Source organism: Lissotriton helveticus, chromosome 12 (genome assembly GCF_964261635.1).
Source record: "Lissotriton helveticus chromosome 12, aLisHel1.1, whole genome shotgun sequence".
Lineage (NCBI taxonomy): Eukaryota > Metazoa > Chordata > Amphibia > Caudata > Salamandridae > Lissotriton > Lissotriton helveticus.
Genome location: NC_136073.1, coordinates 854,849,900 through 854,871,051, shown reverse-complemented (window position 1 = coordinate 854,871,051; position 21,152 = coordinate 854,849,900). Strand labels below are relative to the sequence as shown.

General features: G+C 46.6%; 1 protein-coding gene across 2 annotated transcripts in view; it reads left to right on the top strand.

Moving 5' to 3' along the window:
* SEMA6B (semaphorin 6B) overlaps nt 1–21,152 on the top strand; it is a 290,743-nt gene that overhangs the window by 188,284 nt on the left and 81,307 nt on the right. For both annotated transcript variants that reach the window (XM_078669948.1, XM_078669949.1), the window contains exons 2-5: nt 1,066–1,217; nt 2,374–2,503; nt 18,806–18,866; nt 20,913–20,975. In XM_078669948.1, the coding sequence (XP_078526074.1) occupies nt 1,097–1,217; nt 2,374–2,503; nt 18,806–18,866; nt 20,913–20,975 (375 nt within the window). In that variant the 5' untranslated portion in view covers nt 1,066–1,096. The remainder of the gene's footprint in view (nt 1–1,065; nt 1,218–2,373; nt 2,504–18,805; nt 18,867–20,912; nt 20,976–21,152) is intronic.

Below are 21,152 nucleotides of genomic sequence, written 5' to 3'. Positions count from 1 at the left end.
CACTCGGGGTGAAATTGCAAAAAACACAGACGTGGGCGCAGAGGCAAAGGCGCTCTCAGGAGACGCATTGAGAGTGCGCCCCCTGAGAGCAGCCCTCTCGAGGGTGTCCTATGGTCCCATAGACCCCCAGACATTCCTTTGCAGGCGGATGCAGTCTCTGACTGCACCCGCCTGCAAGGGGATCTGTAATCCCCCTTAAAAGTGCAGGCGCCGCCTGAACTGTGCAAACATGGAGCGGCTTCAAAGCAGCCGCCCCGTTTTTCTCAAGAATGTGCCTTCCCCAGGGCAGCACTTTCATCATAATACGGCACATTTTCCTTCATTGCGCTGGGTGCACCTTTTAAAATATATAATGTGGACCCTAGTCTCCTAATAGGAGCTGGTGAACTACCATAAGAACAAATAATCAAAAAAAGTAACCAATCATGCCATTCTAAGCACAGCATGTTCAGAGGAGGGATGTTACTATACTGCACCGAATGGACGCGTCAATGTCCATGCAGAGCAATGGAAGCATTTTACGTCTCTGGCTGTGTGAACCTATCAGCTTCTTAGTACCGAGGAGTCCACTACTTGAAAGATACACTTACATTTTCTTTCTTTTTACACAGTTTTATATAGCGCGAACTTGACGCGAATCGGGTATCAGAGCGCTTTACATAGCACCAGTTGCATTACATGAGGACACATTCATTATTGTTAGGCACGGGGAGATTACGTGATTTGCCCAGAATCACAGGATGTTCAGCGTCATTGCCGAGACTCAAACCCAGTTGCCCAGATTCGAGGTCGACCGCCCTAGCCGTTAGGCCAACTCCTCTCCCCAATAGTTTTCCCCTAGTGGTGCTAAGGGAAAACTGCACTAAAATGTGAAAATAAATAACTATGTGGCCAATCACTCTGCCTTCTAACTGTTCTTGAATATTTGGAATTAGAAGTGACTTTAATATGCACATACATATTCTTGTCGATGAAGTGACTTTTACTGTAAATGGACTTGTGAGCCTTCGCCTAAGTGCCCACCCTCGCCTCTGAGCTCAACTTGTTTCTTCGTCTTCGTTGCAGGTGGCGATCCCGAGCTCGCTGTCCGGAGACCATGAGCGCCTGCGCTCTGCTGCCACTGCTGCTGCCGCCGCTTCTTCTCGTCCTGCTGGATGGAGCAGTGGAGGCCTCGTTCCCTGAGGAGCCGGGGCCGCTCAGCGTGGCGCCCGCAGAGAGTAAGCAAGCACGCCATAGGATGGAGGCGGGGTGGTGCAAAGTGACCGCTGAAGGAGATGTGGGTTTGAGAGGGTCCCTTACACTGAGAGTCAGAACACATCACATTTATCGAGGTTCTACCAAAATATTGAGGTTTTTACATCAACCTGCATTTGCATTGACTCCATAATGTCAACTACCAAATTAGTGTCATAGACCATAGATGTGGAGTTAAGAATAGTAAATCTATACTTCCCTATACAATTACCTTGATAATATGTTGGTACTCAAAATTCTGGAGAGGTTACAAGTGCAGGTCACTACTGTAGAACTCATATTGAGACTTACAACTCTCGCGCCACCGTGGCTTATGTCATGATCTCAAGTCTACACCGACTAATTCAATGAGGTGAGCGGCACCGACTAGGAATAAAGATGTACACACATAACCCTCCCAGGTCCCTTACTTGTTGGGTTTTAGCCCACGCAACACAGTCAAGGATTGTATTATTTAACCCCTTGCATGCGCGGCGAATTTTCACGCTGTGCAGCCGTTTTAAAGAGTGGGCGGGATCATGACGGCCCCCAGCCGTCATCAGCACACGCCCACAGTGATGCATGACAAACGGGGGGCCGTCATCAGCATGGAAGGGGTTAATGACAGCCTGGTGGTTCCAACTAACCGAAGATGCTACAAAAATGAGCAAATTCCACCATAAAGCAACCATTATGAGCAAAGAAAGAGTGACTCAGTCAATAACAAAAACATAGATTTAATCAAAATGTGATCACGAGAATCTTACACACACATTTACTTGAGGCATTTATAGCTAACAAATCTTGTGCAAAAATATAATCTAATTTTTAATTACAGTGCAAAAAATTAAGGATCCCTCTAGCCCTCTCCAGTGTACTCATAAGAGTTACCTCTCAAGTCTGTCTGAAAGGCTGGAGGCAGCACTCCATGCTTGTCCCTCTTTTGTGTTCATGTCCTATATCCCTCTTTTGTGTTCCTGTCTGATGTCCCTCTTTTGTGTTCATGTCTCTTGACCCTCTTTTGTGTTCATGTCTCATGTCCCTCTTTTGTGTTCATGTCTCTTGACCCTCTTTTGTGTTCATGTCTCATGTCCCTCTTTTGTGTTCCTGTCTCATGCCATTCTTCTGCTGTCCCTGCAGGTGTGAGGGATTACCCAGTGTTTGTGGGCAGAGGGTCTGCCAGGGCTTCTTTTCCTGACGGTGGTCACAACGAGAGACTCAACATTCAGAGGATGCTCAGGGTGAACCGGACGCTGTACATCGGAGACAGGTAAGTCTGGGGTGCTGGGGGTACTCGCCTAAACATCAGATAATGGTCAGGCTCACTTAACGAGTGAGAGATTCCTCACTCACCTATACACCACAGAAACGTCATACTCGCCCAAACAAGAGAGAGAGGCCTGACTCATCTAAGCATCAGATAAAGGTCAGACTCACCTAAACATGAGAGAGGCCTGACTCACCTAAACATCAGATAGAGGTTGGACTCACCTAAACACGAGAGAAAGGCCTAACTCACCTAAACATCAGATAGAGGTCAGACTCACCTAAACACGAGAGAGGCCTGACTCACCTAAACACAAGAGAGAGGTCAGGCTCACCTCAACACAAGAGAGGCCAGACTCACCTACACATCAGATAAAGATCAGACTCGCCGAAAAACGAGAGAGAGGCCTGACTCACCTAAACACAAGAGAGAGGCCAGACTCACTTAAACATCAGATAGAGATCAGGCTTGCCTAAACACGAGAGAAAGGCCTGACTCACCTAAACATCAGATACAGGTCAGACTCACCTAAAAACGAGAGAGAGGCCTGACTCACCTAAACATCAGATAGAGGTCAGGGTCGCCTAAAAACGAGAGAGAGTCCTGACTCACCTAAACACAAGAGAGAGGCCTGACTCAACTAAACACAAGAGAGGGGCCTGACTCACCTAAACATGCGATAGAGTTCAGACTCGCCTAAAAACGAGAAAAAGGCCTGACTCACCTAAATATCAGATAGAGGTCGGACTCACCTAAACACGAAAAAAAGACCTGATTCATCTTAACATCACATAGAGGGCAGACTCGCCTAAACACGAGAGAAAGTCCTGACTCACCTAAACATCCGCTAGAGGGCAGGTTCACCTAAACACCACAGAAGGTCAGACTTGCCTAAAAACGAGAGAGAGGCCTGACTCGCCTAAACCTCAGATAGAGGTCAGACTCACCTAAACCTCAGATAGAGGTCAGACTCACCTAAACACAAGAGAGAGGTCTGACTCACCTAAACATCAGATCGAGGTCAGACTCACCTAAACATCAGAGAGAGGTCAGACTCACCTAAACACGAGAGAAACGCCTGACTCATCTAAACATCAGATAATGGTCTGACTCGCATAAAAACGAGAGAGAGGCCTGACTCACCTAAACACGAGAGAGTGCCCTCACTCACCTAAACATCAGATCGAGGTCAGACTCACCTAAACATCAGATCGAGGTCAGACTCACCTACACATCAGATAAAGTTGAGACTCGCCTAAACACGAGAGAGAGACGTATACAGAATCAGGGTCAGAGCTTTTAAAGATTCCAGCACCAAACGTCACTACTTAGTATGCCTGTTCAGTAAATTTTCTAGCCTTGATGCAACCGGTTTGGGATATGACCCATATACATCCCACTTTGGTGGAACAAGATCCACTGTTACAAGATACTAGACTGACCCTGCACTCGAGAAGTGTGTGTTTTGAGTATATGACCAATGTATTACAGTTTGTATAAGCCACTCAAAATTAAATATCACAAAATAAGAAGACTTCCCAGACAAATATTATTAAATGATCATATGTCTTGATTGTAGTTGTATCAAATCCTTTATTTATTGTAACTCAATTATCCTCCTTTTCCAATTAAAAACTCCACATGATTGCTTTGCTGCCAACGCGTTTCATCCCTCTTGGGACTTCTTCAGGGCTTGTTATGGTACTGTGTCTTATGTTGGTGATAAGTATGGCTCCAAGCCAACCTTAGCAGCAACGTAGATAAATGAGATATATTTATTTCTTTATGATGATCCTGAATATATGGCGTTATCAGTCTTGTTCTCTCTCCAAGATGAAAAGGTAATAAAAACAGCTCTCGCGATTCGTAAGAATTCCGTAATCATAGTTTGTTGTCCTAATATTAGATTCACCTAAAGTAATAGATGCTCATTGCTTGTAAATAATCTTCCTGGAGGGTGGATTGTCCCCAATGGTCAGTTCGCGCAGTCCTCACGAAGTATTTCAATTTCTAAGTTAAGTTCAGGTAATGTCTCCGTATCCGTACTGGAACAATCCACACAGGTCCGCAGTATACTCAAAACACACACTTCTCGAGTGCAGGGTCAGTCTAGTATCTAAACACGAGAGAGAGGCCTGACTCACCTAAACATCAGATAGAGGTCAGACTCATCTAAACATGAGAGAGAGGCCTGACTCACCTAAACATCAGATAGAGGTCAGACTCACCTAAATACGAGAGAGAGGCCTGACTCACCTAAACATCAGATAGAGGTCAGACTCACCTACACATCCGATAGAGAACAGACTCACCGAAACACCAGAGAGAGAAACCTGACTCACCTAAACATCAGATGGAGAACAGACTCACCGAAACACCAGAGAGAGAAACCTGACTCACCTAAACATCAGATGGAGAACAGACTCACCAAAACACCAGAGAGAGAAACCTGACTCACCTAAACATCAGATGGAGAACAGACTCACCGAAACACCAGAGAGAGAAACCTGACTCACCTAAACATCAGATGGAGGTCAGACTCACCTCAACACGAGAAAGAGGCCTGACTCACTTAAGCATTAGATAGATGTTGCACTCGCCCAAACAGCAGAAAGAGGTTCAGACCTACCTAAACCCTAGAAGAAGACAGACTCATACAAATATAAGCGTGAGGTCATGCTCACCTAAACATCAAATAAAGTTCAGACTATCTAAAAATAAGAGAGAAGACAGAGTTACCCAAACATCAGAAGGAGGTCAGACTCACAAAAACATCAGAGAGAGTAGTTCGGGCATAGGCCTAATCCTCATTGGTGGTCGCCTGGGATATGGCGCGTTGAGCGCTCAAAGGTTTGGGGTTTCGTGTGAGGCCTGAGGAGCTTATGCTGTGGTTCGTTGAGCTGGCTTTGGGGCAGGAATGTATCTTCAATAGGGGTGCATGGGGTGGGCTACCCCCAAATAATCTCTCAGTCAGGCCCCAGTCCAGCAGTGGTAGTCTGGTGCAGTTATACACCATCTTATCACAACTAGGAGGGTTTCCTAGCCTGTGAAATGCAGGGCCTTTTAGTCATGTCCTCAACAATACCAGAAAACACACAGATGGGTTTCTCAACAGTGAATGTAAAACCCCTAAATATTATCCATGCCAGCAAAGCAGTCTCTGTTTACATTTCAGTTGTTTAATTTTTTTCATTTAGCATTCCCTAAGATTATTTATTTTTGTGATACTATGTGTATGTAATTTATTTCATGTGACATGACTAGTGTGTAGGGCTAATTGGGAACTGAGTCGCCTCGCGGTGTCTCCGTGAGTGCAGGTTGTAGGTGGTGTTTATGATGGGGGATGAGGCGTGATTCCAAGTGCAGAGTGAGTCTCTCACAGTGCCTGCCGATGGGTCCTAAAGGTGTTCAAGTTACATGCACATTCAATCCTAGGCCTCTCAGCAGAGAGCACAGAGTGTTGTTCACATGCGTTCCAAATGTAACTGTGGGAAGCTTTGTGGAGAAGGTACACAGCTGTTGAAATATGGTCTGCTTAACAAAAAAGAGAATGCAGTACTCACAGGAGAGTGAGTTGAGTGCTTGGGGTGGTGGAGAGGAGGGGATTTAAGTAAATATGCGCGACCGAGATTAAAAAAACAGTGCTAAAGAGAAAAGTTGAGGAGTGAGATGTGCGCATGGAGAGTTTAAAAAAGATGTGGAGAGAAAAAAAGTGTAAGTATCTAACAGAGTGAGAGACTGCAGAAGAAAGAGACGTGAAGGAGAGAACGGAAGTGACTGAGGCACTCAGAAGACCAGTAATTTTTCCTCCACAGACCTTTGTAATGTTTAAAAATCACAGCCTCATTTTTTCTGAATTAAAACATTCCCAATTCTAATTATTCAGCACAAAATCACAGTTTCCACTCATGTATTCCATGTAGCTGACAAGAATCGGCAAAGCCAATAGGCCAGTCTTGTTTTAGGCATGTTGTGCCATGTGTCTGGATGCAATCATGGAAGCTCAGAGATGAAACATCAGCCGAATGGCCACTTTGTGAAGCACAGGATGTTAGTTTATGTTGTGTAAGCCAAGTACCAAGTACCTCAGAGGCCACGCCTCTTAGAAAGGATTACTGGTCATGCTTCCGCGGCCACGCCCTTTAAAAAAAAAAACTTTTCTATCCCACTTCAAGCGCTGGCAGACAGGGTCCAGGGCTTTGAGGCACTCTTTAATTTAAAACGGTGTGCCAGCGCTGTGGGTCCTTGCCTGTCACTCACAGACTGCCTCTGCCACTAAAGGGTTGAAGGCAGTGTTTAATTTCTGCTGGGTGTTTCCGGTGCTCAGAACCAGCACTTAATTGTCAGCACAGGCTCTAGTGACAGTCCACCACATGGTGGTGCTGTCTATTTAATTTTGAGATGAGCACAACAACCTTGTTTATTAAGTCAATATACATAGAAAATGAATTATAACAGCCTCCCTTGCCTTTATTATAGCTTTGTGTGGCCTAGAATAGTCTGAATTGTCACATTTCCAGGAGTGTGATTGTTGGGTGTTCTGTAGGTAAAGTCATTGGCAGCAGTGGCAGGATATGGGTGGTGCAGGCTGCAGTAGTCTTCCGAAAAAGGCCCTGGCACTTAATTTTTTTTACAAATTAAGCACTGGTTGCAGGCCACACCCATTTCAGGTCCTTAACGCCTCTCAGTAGTTTTATATTATTTTTTTCAGTTTTTATGCAGCGCAAACATTCTAAAATATTGGAGCGCTTTACTTGAGCATCAGTTACATTACACAAGGCCACATTCATTTTTTTTTTTAAGCTAGAGTTGATTAAGTGATTAGCCCAGAATCACTGGAAGTTCAGCCGACGCCGAGATTCAAACCTGATTCCCCAGTTCCATAGTGGGCATCTCTGCCCAACGTATCACCCCACTTCCTCAACCTACCCACAATCCTTTGTTGTTGGGTTCACCATGTTGCTTGTTGGGGAATCTGAGACTAACGTTATTGAGTAAGTTACGCCTCTGTTTTGGGAGAAGGCCCCAGTGCGAATTTAAAAGGCTGAGAGAAAGTTAGCAGGGCTCGGGCGCGTGGATAAGTATTTGAAAGGTTAGGACGGGTCATGGTGGTGGTCATCGAGATTAGGCCTGGGTGGTAAATTCCGTTCCACTCGCGGAATTAGGGTAATTTTACGTTCCGCGGAGAATGCAAAATTGCCAAGAATTCCACGATCCGATTCGCGGAATTTTTTGCTTGTTCGCGCTTTCAAAATGCGTGTTGGCAAGATATTTCTCCCTGAGCACGCAAACACTGTTCGCGAACAGGAAAAAAGCATTGCGAATGGGCGAAACTAGCAATTCGGCGTGTTCGCTGAACTTTTGTGTGCTCGTGGATATTTTTTACCGTTTCGCTGAGTTTTGCGTAGCACGACTATGCAAATTCCGCCCACCCCTAGTTGAGATATCGCATCCACTTATATTTTTGCCTCTGGCTGCTGGAGATAGGGGCATCCACCGTTCCCCATCAGCTGGCAGTGCCCCTTGGACTCTCCCCACCTCCTGCCCCGCGGCCCCCCATCTCCTGGAGAGGAGGCGAGCGCCAAGGTTGGCAGGGAGGCCGCGTCTGAAGCCATCGCTCTTGCAGTAAGGGCCTCTCCGACAGCCTCCATTGTGCGCCCACCCTCGGGTGCCAGGGCCGCCGGGCAGGCCACGAGCCTCGAGGGCTGGGAAGAAAGATGCCAGGCGCGGGCACGGGCCGCGGGGGGTCGGTTCCCAGCGCGCTTTTGCTCCGCGCGCCATCTTCCCACGCTGTGTGGGTTTTTTCATCTGGAGGTTGGCAGGTGAGAGGGTGGAAAGATGCGCTCGTTTTTTCACGTCCAAATTCTTCGGGAAAATGGTAGGGGTTTGGGGGAGGGGCCTTCCTCCTTGACTTAGCGGAAAATGCTGAGAGATACCCGTGTAAAATCTGAATTAAAGGTGGCACCGCGCCAAGGTCGGCGCAAGCGGGGAGAGGCAGGAGGGTAGGAGCGGAGAGAACACTTATCAGGGGTTGGAGGGCTTCCAAATAACTGAGGGGTGAATAGGTGGGTAAACCCCTGAGCGTCACCCGTCGCATGCCCCCCACCTGTCCGATGCTGTGGGCTGCCACTCTGAACAGAGGGCCATCTCTCCTTTAGAGTCAGAAAGTGGTGCGGGGGGGGGGGGGGGTGCAAGGAAGCACTGAGGGCCCTCTGTGTTTTTGTGCCGGTGGTGGGGGCGGCGAAGGCGGGGGGTGACGGTGGAAGCTGCAGCAAAAATCCTTATTCATCTGAAACCCAAGAGCTTCAGACAAGATGTGTCACCATGGCAACCTGCATCCCAGCGAGGCAGCCTTCCCGCTGCACATTACCGGCGGAGCGGCAGCCCCGAGGACACGGGTGTCTATGGCTGGTGGGGGGTGAGGGGGGGGGGGGGCTGGACCCCTCTCTCGTCACCCGCACACGGACCACTGGCCCCTGGGAAGGGCCCCGGGGCTGGATAGGAAGCCACGGCTCTTCAGCTATGTGCCACGATGTAGCATCCGCCGTGCTGGTGAGACTGGGGACCATAGCGCCTAGAGGTGCCCTCCACCATCCTGCCAGAGAGTGGAACACAGGGTGGAGTGGGCATTCAACATAGCGGATCACCTTTGTATACCCCTCCCCATGTCCACAACCACCCTTCTCCCATTTCCACCTCCATCTGCAGGATCCCCAAAGAGGCTGCATGGAAGGTGGCTTGAAAGAGGTAACCTACCTACCTACCTTCAGACCCACCACACTCCCCCATGTGCACACCAAACACCCCAGGCAAGTGGTGGGAAAGGTAGCGCCTTCTTGTGAATAGGCCAGGAAACAAATTCCGGTAAATGGGCCCATATGTACCCCCCCCACACACCTTTCCACCCTCTTAGATACCCACCCAAAAAAGGCCCAGGGGGTGCTTGCAATGGGCCAGCCAATGGCACATTTCTTTCCTCCCACTACCATCACATTTACTTTTCCACACATCTGACGGGGTAGGGCTGATGTCAAACACTCAGGTCACATTGAAAGGCCCGGTCTCCTCTGCCCAGCTGTCAGTAGAAGGGTAAGTGGCCAAAGGGAATGTCATTCCCCTCTTTTAATAGGGGGTGGACGTCATCCCTGCTCTTTAAATAGTGGCGGAACGGCGTCCTGTGTCTTTAAATAGCACAGGGACCGCATCCCCAATCGTTAAATTGCTGAGGAATGGCGTACAATCTATTTAAATAGTATCAACAACATAATTCTCTTTAAATAGTAAGTGAACGGCTTCCCCCTTTCTTTATATAGTAGGGGCAAGGCATTCTCTCTTCTTGAATAGTAGGGCGATGCCATTGGCTCTATTAATATTGGGAGACTGCACCCCAACTCTTTAACCAGTAGTGACCTGGGCGCTTACGTTTTTTACAAATTAAGCACTGCAGTGAAGGACATACTCTGTCTAACGAAACTGGATCTGCCCCAGCCCTACTGGCCTCTCAGGAGAACTGGTCTGACAGAAGATCTCCTGAGCCTTCATAAGTTTCCTGGCGACCTCTTACAGACCCTAGTTAGAAAAGAAAGAAATGGCGTAATGTTGGAACGCATGGACTGGGGAATTCTGGGAATGACATTTGTTAAAGGCAAAGGTAAAGGTAAAGGTACAGGAATTTATATAGCGCAAATCACCGAGCGGTTTCTAAGCGCTTGCTTAGGGAACCCGTCCTGGTATTCCCCTGTGAGATAACCCTGGCAGGGTGTCCGCAAGGTGAAAGCCAGGCATCCCGCCGCGAGGGGCCGTTGTGGAGATTAAGCAAGCTATTGCCCAGAGTCGCAGAGTGTGAACCCGTGAATCGAGTAGGCACCGGAGCGAGAATTGTCGAGTACATGGACATTTTAGGACTCAAGACCCCGCCGAGCCGGGTATTGAACCCTGGTCCCGGGCTGACCTCTGCTTCCAGGTCTGCCTCCTCTAACCAGTGAGCCACACTTCTCCACTAGTCTAGGTGGGAAGGTGAACACTAAGGGGGTAATTAGTATGGTGGGCGGACTTTGCCCACCCGCCATCCTCGTGGTAATAGGGACCGCCCGCCATAAGGGCGGGGGTCCCGTGGGGGTATTAGGATGTGCCCGCCATAGTGGCGGGCACATCCTGTATTTTTAGCATTGTGGCGGCCGGTGCTCTCTGCACCACCCGCCATAATGCTAAAAATGCATTTCAGCATTTGCATTTGCAAAGCGGCAGGCACCGCGCGGTGCCTGCCGCTTTGTAAATGCAAATGAAGGGGGGTACCACAGGTGCACCCCCCACCTCTCCTTCACTCCGGGGGGCCCCCAGAGTGAAGACCGCGTGCCTTTCCGTGGCAGCATCGCCGCCGCGGAAAGGCACCTAAATACAACCATCATAATATGGCTGGCGGTGTCTGATAGACACCGCCACCATATTATTCCTTTTCTGCCCCGGCCGCAAGGCGACCTGGGCGGAAAAGCGGCGGACGGTCTTTCCGTCCGCCGAGGTCCACCCCGCCATACTAATATGGCGCGGGGGGAAAACTAGTGCGGATGTCGGGCGGATTGCCTCGGCCAGGCCGGCGGTGGCTACCGCCAGCCTGGCAGAGGCGATCCGCCCGACATCGTAATGGGTCCCTAAGTGTATGATTCATGGCTGGAAAAAAATATTTTTGAACTCTAGAAAATCACGCAATAAAATGATAGGTTTTCCAGGTCTTGCCTCCACCAGTGTTTTCCAATTTTGTAAAGTAAATTACAGTTATTCATTCGTTTCTATCTTGATATCGTGAATGCAGATAAGATAATGTATGAAAAAATAAACACCCCAGTGTATTACTTTCTATCGGCTGTATACATCTGCCCCAGCCCCTCTGGGTAAACACTTTTGAAGAGCAACATAGACCTGGGGCATCCACCGAAGACACATTCGAGCTGGCATCTCACTCCAGTACCCTCCTTCCCTGGCCAACGCACCATGTCTCTGTTTACGTCGTGTTACGTAGAGCAGAGTAGGCCCCTGGTGGCGTCAGAGCGCTGTACGTGAATGGGCGTGGCTCCAGAGGGATCCGTCTACGACAATAAGTTTCTGACGTCATGGAGACGGGCAGAACAATGCGCATTGTTCTCCACCCCTCCCCTCTCTGCCGTGAGTGACGCACGCGGGCGTCGAGCCCGCCGCCCCCTCAATCCCCGGGTTTCCCCGGCTCTTTTCAACAGGACTTCCCGCCCCGGGGAGTTTTCCATTGATTTTCTTTCGTGCTCCACAGGCCCAGCGGCTCTGTTCACGCTCCCCTCCACCGCGCGGGGTGCACTTGGGCCAGAGAGGGCCTGTGTCCCCGGCTCTGTGTACCCTGCCCACCCAGATCTGGATTAACAAACAGGCAAAGTAGAGACCGGCCTATGGGCCCCAACTCCTTTTGGGGTGCGCGCGACAACCGATCAAAATAATATTGATTTGATCTTGAAAGAAAATTACAATCAAGCTTTCTTAAAATGTTTCCAAAAGATAAAAAGAAAATTAATCTAGGGAGTCCCGAAATATCAACTGCCTGGGGGCCTCCACAGGGTTTGATACAGCACTGTGCCCATCCCCTTGGGCCCCCACCACAGCTGCTGAATGTACCAGTAGGTGATAGAGAAAAAAAAGACACCACGCCTTGCCACGCACACTACTTTTCATTGCAAAGCAGTGTTTTTGGCATAAACTGTTAAAAAAAAAGTATATATATAAAATGGCGGCACAGCAAAACAGATAAACTACTGGAATCTTGGGTCCGTGTCTTTGGAAAGGCGAATGCGACAGCATTTTAACGCGGAGTGAAATGATATATATATATATCAGTTTTATATATATATCAATTTTATATATATCAGTTTTATCTATGGCCTAATGTGAGCACCCCCTAAAATTAAACAAAAAGACAATACCAGACTGTCCCCAAACTCTGCAACCACAAGGAGCACCAACACATGGGAATACACCAGACTGACTCCACCACACGCAACCGCCTCACTGTTTTCAAGTGTGAAAGAGATACAATGGGTTTAGTTGAACGAAACTGAGGCTGCAAGTCCCAGCATGCACTGGTGTGGTACATGAAAGCTGTGTTCAGGAATGTGGGCGTCCTTGTGGCATGGAGTAGTGCGATTCCTCACAGTTGCAGTGTGTGTATGCAAGAGTGAATTTTGGTTTTCCTGGCACTGGGCTCTCTCGGAGAACTGAAAAAGAAGTAAATGTGATAGGAAGGGGCGGGCGCCTGAAAGGCAGAGAGCTCTCTTACAGGGACCTTTGAAGATTACCATCCCCCTTTGAAGATTACCAGCCCCCCCCCTTTGAAGATTACCATCCTTGGGGACTCCCCTCCAGATTCATACAAAGGGTGTGTTGTTGGGAGAGTAGCCGCGGTGGGGGGGGCACATGATCTAATATTCCCGCTAACACCCACACTCTGAGCCTGGGGCCACTCCCCACAGGCCTGACTGCACGCCACTGGTGCAGTCAACAGAGAACAGGGGTTCCTGGCTGGTAAACTCTCACCCACTGCAATAACTTAAGAGCCAACAGAGCTTTCACAGTCTGACAGTCGTGGGGTCGTGACCAGAACTCCGGCTTCCTGAGGTGGCCACCGGTATGGTCCTACGTTACTACACCCCGGTCCTTCACCTCAAGCAAGCTACATCAGAGTTACTACTTCGACCACCACTACTTCAACAACATGTTTAGCTAATGGCATTTACCTCTACTTCGAACATACAACTTCGACTCTACCTCGGTCCCGCATCATCAGTACCTCTTACCGTAACACAAGCATGAACCCTTATACTAAATGAAATTAAATTACCAATCCTAACCTAATCCCAAAGCTAAATCGTCCAAGGACCTTGCTCGTTGTAGTGGAACGCTCCGCAGTGGTAGTCTCAGAAATGGTACTTCCAGTGTGTGCCTCTGTTGTAGCGGCACCTCATTTTATAGGGTTACTCAACAGTAGTTGTTGCATCCTCTGCAGTAGTAATTCAGATGTAGTGCATCTGATGAAGGAGCGCCTTGTTGGAATGGGGTAGAATGCACCAGTAGTGGCCGTCCACATAGTGCAGTAGTATCTCGTTGCACTTCCTTGATATCTGTCGTCACCCTTATTCACGGAGTTCCGTGACACTCCTATTTTCAGGCTAGTGGGCCGAATAAAGGTAGTATGGATGGCAAAGTGAATAACTGTCTATCGGGGAAAAGAAGGAGCCACGTGGACATGGTAGCCTACAAGGAGTCCAACCAAAAGTGGAGTTTCTCCATAACATCTGCATTGATTATGGTCCTGCCTGGGAGGAAAGAAAGGGGGAGGGGAGATCTTTGGGGTGGTTTACACCTGGCATCTGGTCGCTCCTGTAGTGGTGGATATGAATAACTCCAGGCCCTGAAAGAGTTAGAGAGCACACCCAGGTTTACAGCAAAGGGAGGCAGGCAGGACTTCAGGCAGGGGATTGCGTTTTGGCTGCAGTACAGGGGCGGGGAGGCTCGGTTGAAGGTCAAAGGGGTGACGACAGAAGAGTGGCATCATTGTTGAGCAGAGGTAATGAAGTTGTAGACATGAGTGAGTGTGGTTTGTTTTGAATGATGCACATGAAATATAGAGGTGGGCGGAATATTCCGTTCCACCTGCAGAGTTGGGGGAATTTTGGCCACTCCATGTAACTTTTTAATGCGGAGTTCTGGCCAAATTCCACCAATCACCGCATGGCAGAATTTTTCTCCCGGGAGGCTTCAGAATATGCTAGCTGGCATGCAATATTTGATGTCCACTTGCATGATTTCCTAATACAGGTGGTCGATTTCGTTTGCGAGTAGTCACGGTCAGAGGGTTGCAGTTCGAGTAGATTTGCTGCTGCTCAAGTAGATTTTCTACTCAAGCAGCCGCAAAATCATCTCGATTGGCCGTGCACTCTTCTTGTGCAACGCATGGTGCAGTTCACGCTGATTTTCTGCGCTGCTCGTGCTACCAGTGGTAAATTGCAGCACAAGCAGCAGAACCTAGATATTTTCTGCCTGTTGGCGGAATTCAGCGGAATACTGCAGAGTTTTCCTGTAATTCCACGAGTTCCGCCCACCCTTAATGAAAGCTTGACTGGAGAGGGCTTAGTAGATCCTGTGAAGAGAGATTTAGAGTATTTTATAAAAAAGATGGGTGTTGAGACTATAAGCCAACCTAAGAGTGTGGAAAGACAGTTGCTAATTTAAACGTTTTGGGTAGGTGCCTAAACTGACCTAGTGATTAAACAACCTAATCATAGAGGATAGAACTTTGGAGATGAGATCTTAAGGTTTGAAAGTTGGGGGCTGAAGGTTTTGGGTGTGTCGAGAACTGTTTTGCAGACCAGAGCTCCAGTGGAGGGAGAACAATAGAAACGACCGCCATTTGTGTACCTATATCTGTATATATATATTTTTGTACGACCTTCTTTTGTATACCAATAAAAAATTTCTAAATAAAAAAAAAAAAAAGAAATTGGCTAGGAATTGGAGTAAAAATGGCTAATCAGATGGAGTGAGTAGCTGGGATGCAGTGGGAACTGGGGGTCATAGAGAAGCATTGCTATGATGGGTCTAATATAGACTGTTAGAGAAAAACCTGGCGGCAGAGAGCCTAGAGTGGATTTCGACTGAGCGGGGGCATTGGCGGTGCAGGTGTTGCTGAGTGTTAGATTGCTGGTAGGTGGTCAGGTACTGCTTGCAATATGATTTTGCTGCATTTAAATCTGATGTAGGAGCACTGATGACCTGTTTGTACGCAAAGAGGTGCAGGCGTTGGTGATTGTTGAAACTTGCAGAAAAGTGTCCATATCTGTGTCTTTAACCGCATGCGCGCGGCGGCTTTTCCCGCTGTACGCAGCGTTTTTTTAAAACGCGCGTTACATTACGAGCTCAGCTCGTCATCAGCGTGCGAGCGGCGCAACTCATGACGAGCTGAGCTCGTCATCAGCGCCGAAGTGGTTAAGGAGGTAATGGGCAGTTGGAAATCGCAGAATCTGACTCTGCGGAAAGCCGCGGAGTCACATAAAATCTCTGTGAGATTCCGCACAGTTCCAACAATGGGCGAAAATAGGCACGTCTGGCTGCTCGCACTGTGATCTAGCACCGGCAGTGCATTCTGTGCTGAAAAATCAGCACGAGCAGCACCATGCAGTGCACCTGAGAGCAGCTACTAAGTGATTTTCTACTCGGGCAGAACTCTGACTGCAAACAGTCACAACTGCCCGAGTTTGAAAAATGTCACCAGATGTCCTCCCAGTGACTGGAAATCTCACTTGGGGACACAAAATCTCACTCGTGCTTGCCAACTTACCGTTCTGGAGCCTCGCACGAGAAAAAATTCCACCACACTGCGATTGACATAATTTTGCCCGTACTCTGCATTACAAGAGTAGCACGCAATTCTGCCAATTCCGCGGGTGGAACAGAATATTTCACACAGCCCTAGCGATGTAGTGGCATGACCAAAGTTCAGGGGTACAAAGTAGCTGCAGTAAAGTTGTGGAGAGGATAGTAAGAGGCGAATGGCAGTTTCTGGGTGTCATTGAACAAGCTCAAGAGAGGCATCGTCCAGGAGTTGGACAAGGTACAGTAGGGAAGGTGTTGGAATAGTAAATGATACTATTCCTTAGGTTAGAGCGCCATCCAGCACAAGTCATAGTAACGACTTGCATTTGCAATGACCGCGATCTAAAGGCATTGCGGTGCAATGCACGCATTGTAATGGATGTCTCCCACCTACAAGTCACAAATCAGCGCTATACAAAACATATAAATAAGGAATCCTCTCTAGATGGCACCTTCCTCAGAATCATCTCATCATGCCACCACCTCCGCACAAATACCTTCATCCTCTACTTGAAGGGATGGGGAATTTCCCATAATGGCCCCATATTATTCAGGACTAACCTTACCATTGCAGCAATATAACTACATAATTGCGAGTGTTTCCAGTAAATTGTGGAGAGGCCTAGTCAACAAAGATGTCTAAACTTTAGGTGACTGCCTTCAGCTGTCATATTCAGACTTTTTGCTGCACATCTTAACAAAACTGAATTAGATTCTGATCTGCGATGGACAGTTATATCTGACCACCGGAAAGGGTATACAACTGTTACCACGCAACTTTTAGCACGAAATACTTTTACAACGAAACTATTACCACGCAGGACCCTTTACCACGAATACCTTTACAACGCATTACAATACAACGCAGATACTATTACAACGCATACAGTTACAACGTAAGTATAGGTAAGTTTATCTTTTTTTTTAAAAACATTTATTGGGGGTATTGGGTTTTGGGGTACAGGGGTATTTTTAGGTTTCAGGGCTGGGTTTGGGTTTTGGGGTACAGGGGTATTTTTAGGTTTCAGGGTTGGGTTTGGGTTTTGGGGTACAGGGGTATTTTTAGGTTTCAGGGTTGGGTTTGGGTTTTGGGGTACAGGGGTATTTTTAGGTTTCAGGGATGGGTTTGGGTGATGGGGTACAGGGGTATTTTTAACATATATATTTACAAAATAATAAATAAAAATTAATATAATTAATTAAAATATTTAATATTAAAATAATAATTTATTAATTAAAAAAAATATTACTAATAATTACATTATTTTAACATATTATATACTTACCTATACTTACGTTGTAATGGTATGTGTTGTAATAGTACCTGCGTTGTAGTGTATTGCGTTGTAAAGGTATTCGTGGTAAAGGGTCCTGCGTTGTAAAAATTGCGTGGTAATGGTCTGCGTGCTAAATGTATGCGTGGTATCAACATATATCCACCGGAAAGGCACTGTAATGCCACTCTAGTGACAGATAATGGACAGTTATATCGTGCCACGCGAAAAGCTCTGTGATGCGACTCTAATGGTAGTGTTATACAATAACAGAGTGTTTTCAATGGAAGAATTTAATCAAAGCTGGACCAGTCTCTGGGAACCGTCCCCTCCTATAGACTGGATTCTTCGGGGACCTTCGTTGAGGCAGAAAATGAGGAGATCCCGTTACGTGCACAGAGACGTCGCACCACAGTTCGGACAGGGTGGATCAAAGCGATGGTGCAGAAATTGACACCTACTGCAAGCTGTCCTTAGGGACGTCTTTGTTCTATGACGGGAACTATTGTCACCTTTAATATACATGGCACGCAATGGAACACTGTATTTTTTTGGTCGACTGTGACTTCCCGTCGCAAACGGGTCAAAAGACAGGTACGGTGAGATCTTGTAACTCAATCAAGAGGTAGCCTACTTCTTTCTGGAATCTGATTCGAAAGGAGCAGACTTTGTTTATGTATTCTCAATTTGAAACTTGTTCAACTGGATTAACCTCTAAACTGAGTGAGATGGTTGGTTTTTTAGATGGTTTAGGACCACGAATAGGGAAGGAAGTACCCAGAGAAATTATTTCAGAATGTTATGTTGTTTTGTGTCGCGGTGAGCTGCTTAATGTTGCTTTCCACTACAATGGAATTTGTATACCACCACCACGGCACCGGGACAGACACTGTCTTGTAATGGTTTCTAGGAGACGGAAGGATAATATCTGGCCATGCATGAATCTCTCCCAGTTGTGTTGGGGCCCTTAGATCCTAAGTGGCTTTGTTGAGACTGAACAAGCTTTCTCAAAAGACATATTAATGGTTGAACGACTAAGGGTGTGAAATGCAAAGCCAAAATATCGAAAAGTAAGTACTCATTTTCTATATCTTACTCCACATATATGTACCTTGGTGATGTATATCTTCCAGGCATGTAGATTTGGAGTTGGGTATAGTACATTTTTACTTCCCTATATGTACTTACCTTCTGATATTTTTCCCCTTGATATTCTGTCCACAAAATTATGGTATCTCGATATACAGTTGTATATAAAACGACTGAGGTTCATTGATGGGCCGCACAAGGAGATATACAAATATGTCAGAAATGATTGTTTTCTGAGCCAAAAGTTTACTTGAATCAGAAAATGCAGGCCGAGATGTTTGCACCATATACAATAAGTTAACAAGTAAGATATTCCCGAGCATCTAGTTTTCGGTTGTTGCGTACGCATCGCATTGAAAAAAGCATAATCCCACCACCTTCCTTTGTGAACCTGATTGCTTTCTAAGATATTCGTTTTTATTCATCTTCACTTTCCTTGAATAACCAAACTTTATGTGTCTACATCTTTGGTGAAGTCCACCAGGTTCACACCAGTATGAAGCGTTGTCTTTGCACTCAGGGCACTCATTAAACCTACTCTTTTTCTCCCCTTCAGGGACAAGCTGTTCCGCGTGGATCTGAACCCCCCTTCCTCCAGCGAGCTCTTTTACAGCAAGGTAAGGACCCTAGATGCAACTCTATTCTCTTTGCAGGACAACAGGTGCTTTCTCCTAACTCCGAGAGGTAGAGCCTGTCACATGCGTGTGGCTATAGAATACTTAGCAGTCTATAGTCTACTCTTGTTTGCTACGATGAGCTTTAGATATCTACTACAGGAGTGAAAAGTTGGGCACCTACAGTTTTGCAAATCTTATGAGTTTTTTTTTGTTTTTGTTTTTTTAATTGCGATCTTCAGAATGACATGCAGTGGCTAAAGGTTTTTACGGAAGAGAAATTAGGCAAGAACTACTTTGAGATAATTCCCACTATATATATTTTTTTAATTCTCCTGTGATATTGCGCAAAATCCACAAAGTGCATTTTTGTGAAGTTTCACATTTCACACGAATTTACCAATAAAAAATCTTGATTCGAAACAGATAAATATATCTCCATCTGAAACACGTCTTCCTTATTTGACATCGTCAAGTCAACTATATACTTCGAAAACACCCTTTCTGCAGGGATAGGATAGCAATGCACCAGAGTGACCAGCATGTCAAGCCGCCTCCTGAAACCTCTTCAGGCAGCTACCTGACCCTCCAGTGCCCATATGTGAATGTGAGCATTACAGTATGAGAATACATCAGTGGTGACCCAACATTTGGATAACCACCGCCCTTGAGTCCTACTTCTATGTCTGCTATAATGCAGTTGAATATAGACGATCTGGTTTTGCAACCTCTGATCCCAGCTTGTTCTTCACTATCAAACTGATCTATCCTTGTCATTTTCAGCTCTTTTTCAATTAGGGATTATATGTACCGTTTTGGTCATGAATCAACCAACGGCCAATACCAAAAAATACCACACAATCACTCAACCGTACTTGTCAGGCATACCGTATTAGGTACCGCTAACTCAGAGCTAAAATGCTGTATGTTTGACTGTCATGGAATGCCCGGTATCCCTTTAAATCCTACTATACATATTTTTCTGTCATATTAGAAATTGGCTTAATATTTGCTTGACTCCAGAATGACATATTCAGTTGACCTCCTCGCACCATCATGCTCGCAGCATACCACAAAAGTCACATACTTGCTGCCTTAACAGCATATTACTACCCTTGCACCGACATATTTATTAGAACGTTCAGAAGATAACCTACAAGTAGAGCAGCCTCCTGTGCGCAGCTTTGCATTGTAGTTCTGCAACTGACTAGCCACGCCTGTCTCGAGAATAATCTGCCCAGGCTGGACAATGGATCACCGCTCACCCCAGTGGAAAGAAGTGAATGCCAAATCCTTCAACACACATGTCCAACTCCTAATATACTATTATGATCCATGATCTGATCAGACACCTTTATTTTGCACAGTATCTTACTGAAAAAGGGATGTCTGGTGACGAGAATTTATTCTTGTGATGCAGATTCCTCGATTTAATCGCCAAAGGCTTGGCGGGAGCTCTTTTGCCCGTCTGGCAGCGCAGGCATGGAATGCTCTGCCATTGGCCTTGAGGGGCGTCAAAGAGCTTATGATCTTTAAGAAAAAGCTATAAACTCTTCTGTTCTAGTTCTATTATTCGACTCTGTTTTGACCTTTTCAGGCTCACGCCGGGACACTCCTCGGAGTATTTGTGCGTGGTACAAATGCATATAACATAACATAACATTCTAGACAGTCAGTAAGTGAAATTCACAAGAATGTTTATCTCCTGTTAGACTCTGGATCTTTTCTGGAGCAATCCCTCATGGTATGAATGTGTTTATGGTGCGATATCATGGACAGGGCGAATCTTTTCAAGTGTGACATACCAGATAAGATGGGTTTCAGCAGGCTTTTATTAAACATAGGGAGAGAGCTCTCATGCCATGATGTATCGGAGACAGTAACCGTTCGCATGGTGTGATATCCCTCAAGGAATGAGCTTTCTTAGGGGTTGATACGCTAGATAGTTTGATACATCCCTGATAGACTGAGAGTTTTCAACCCCTTATGCTGAGAGAGTTGATTTGTTCCTAAACTGTGATGCTTTAATGAGTTTTGTTCTTTCTGCAGAAATTGACCTGGACTTCAAACCACTTGGACATCAAAACCTGTCGCATGAAAGGGAAACACGAGGTGAGCAAGCCAGTCCTTGAGGGGTGAGGGGTGATGGAGGGGGTTAAGATTGTGTCACATGTTGTCACACTAGGACCTCAAGAGGCCTGGAGTAAGACCCCATACAAGGCATATTATTCACCTCTTATAGAACAGTCCATGCTAAAAGACCATCTGGCTCCAGCTCACCAGGGACAA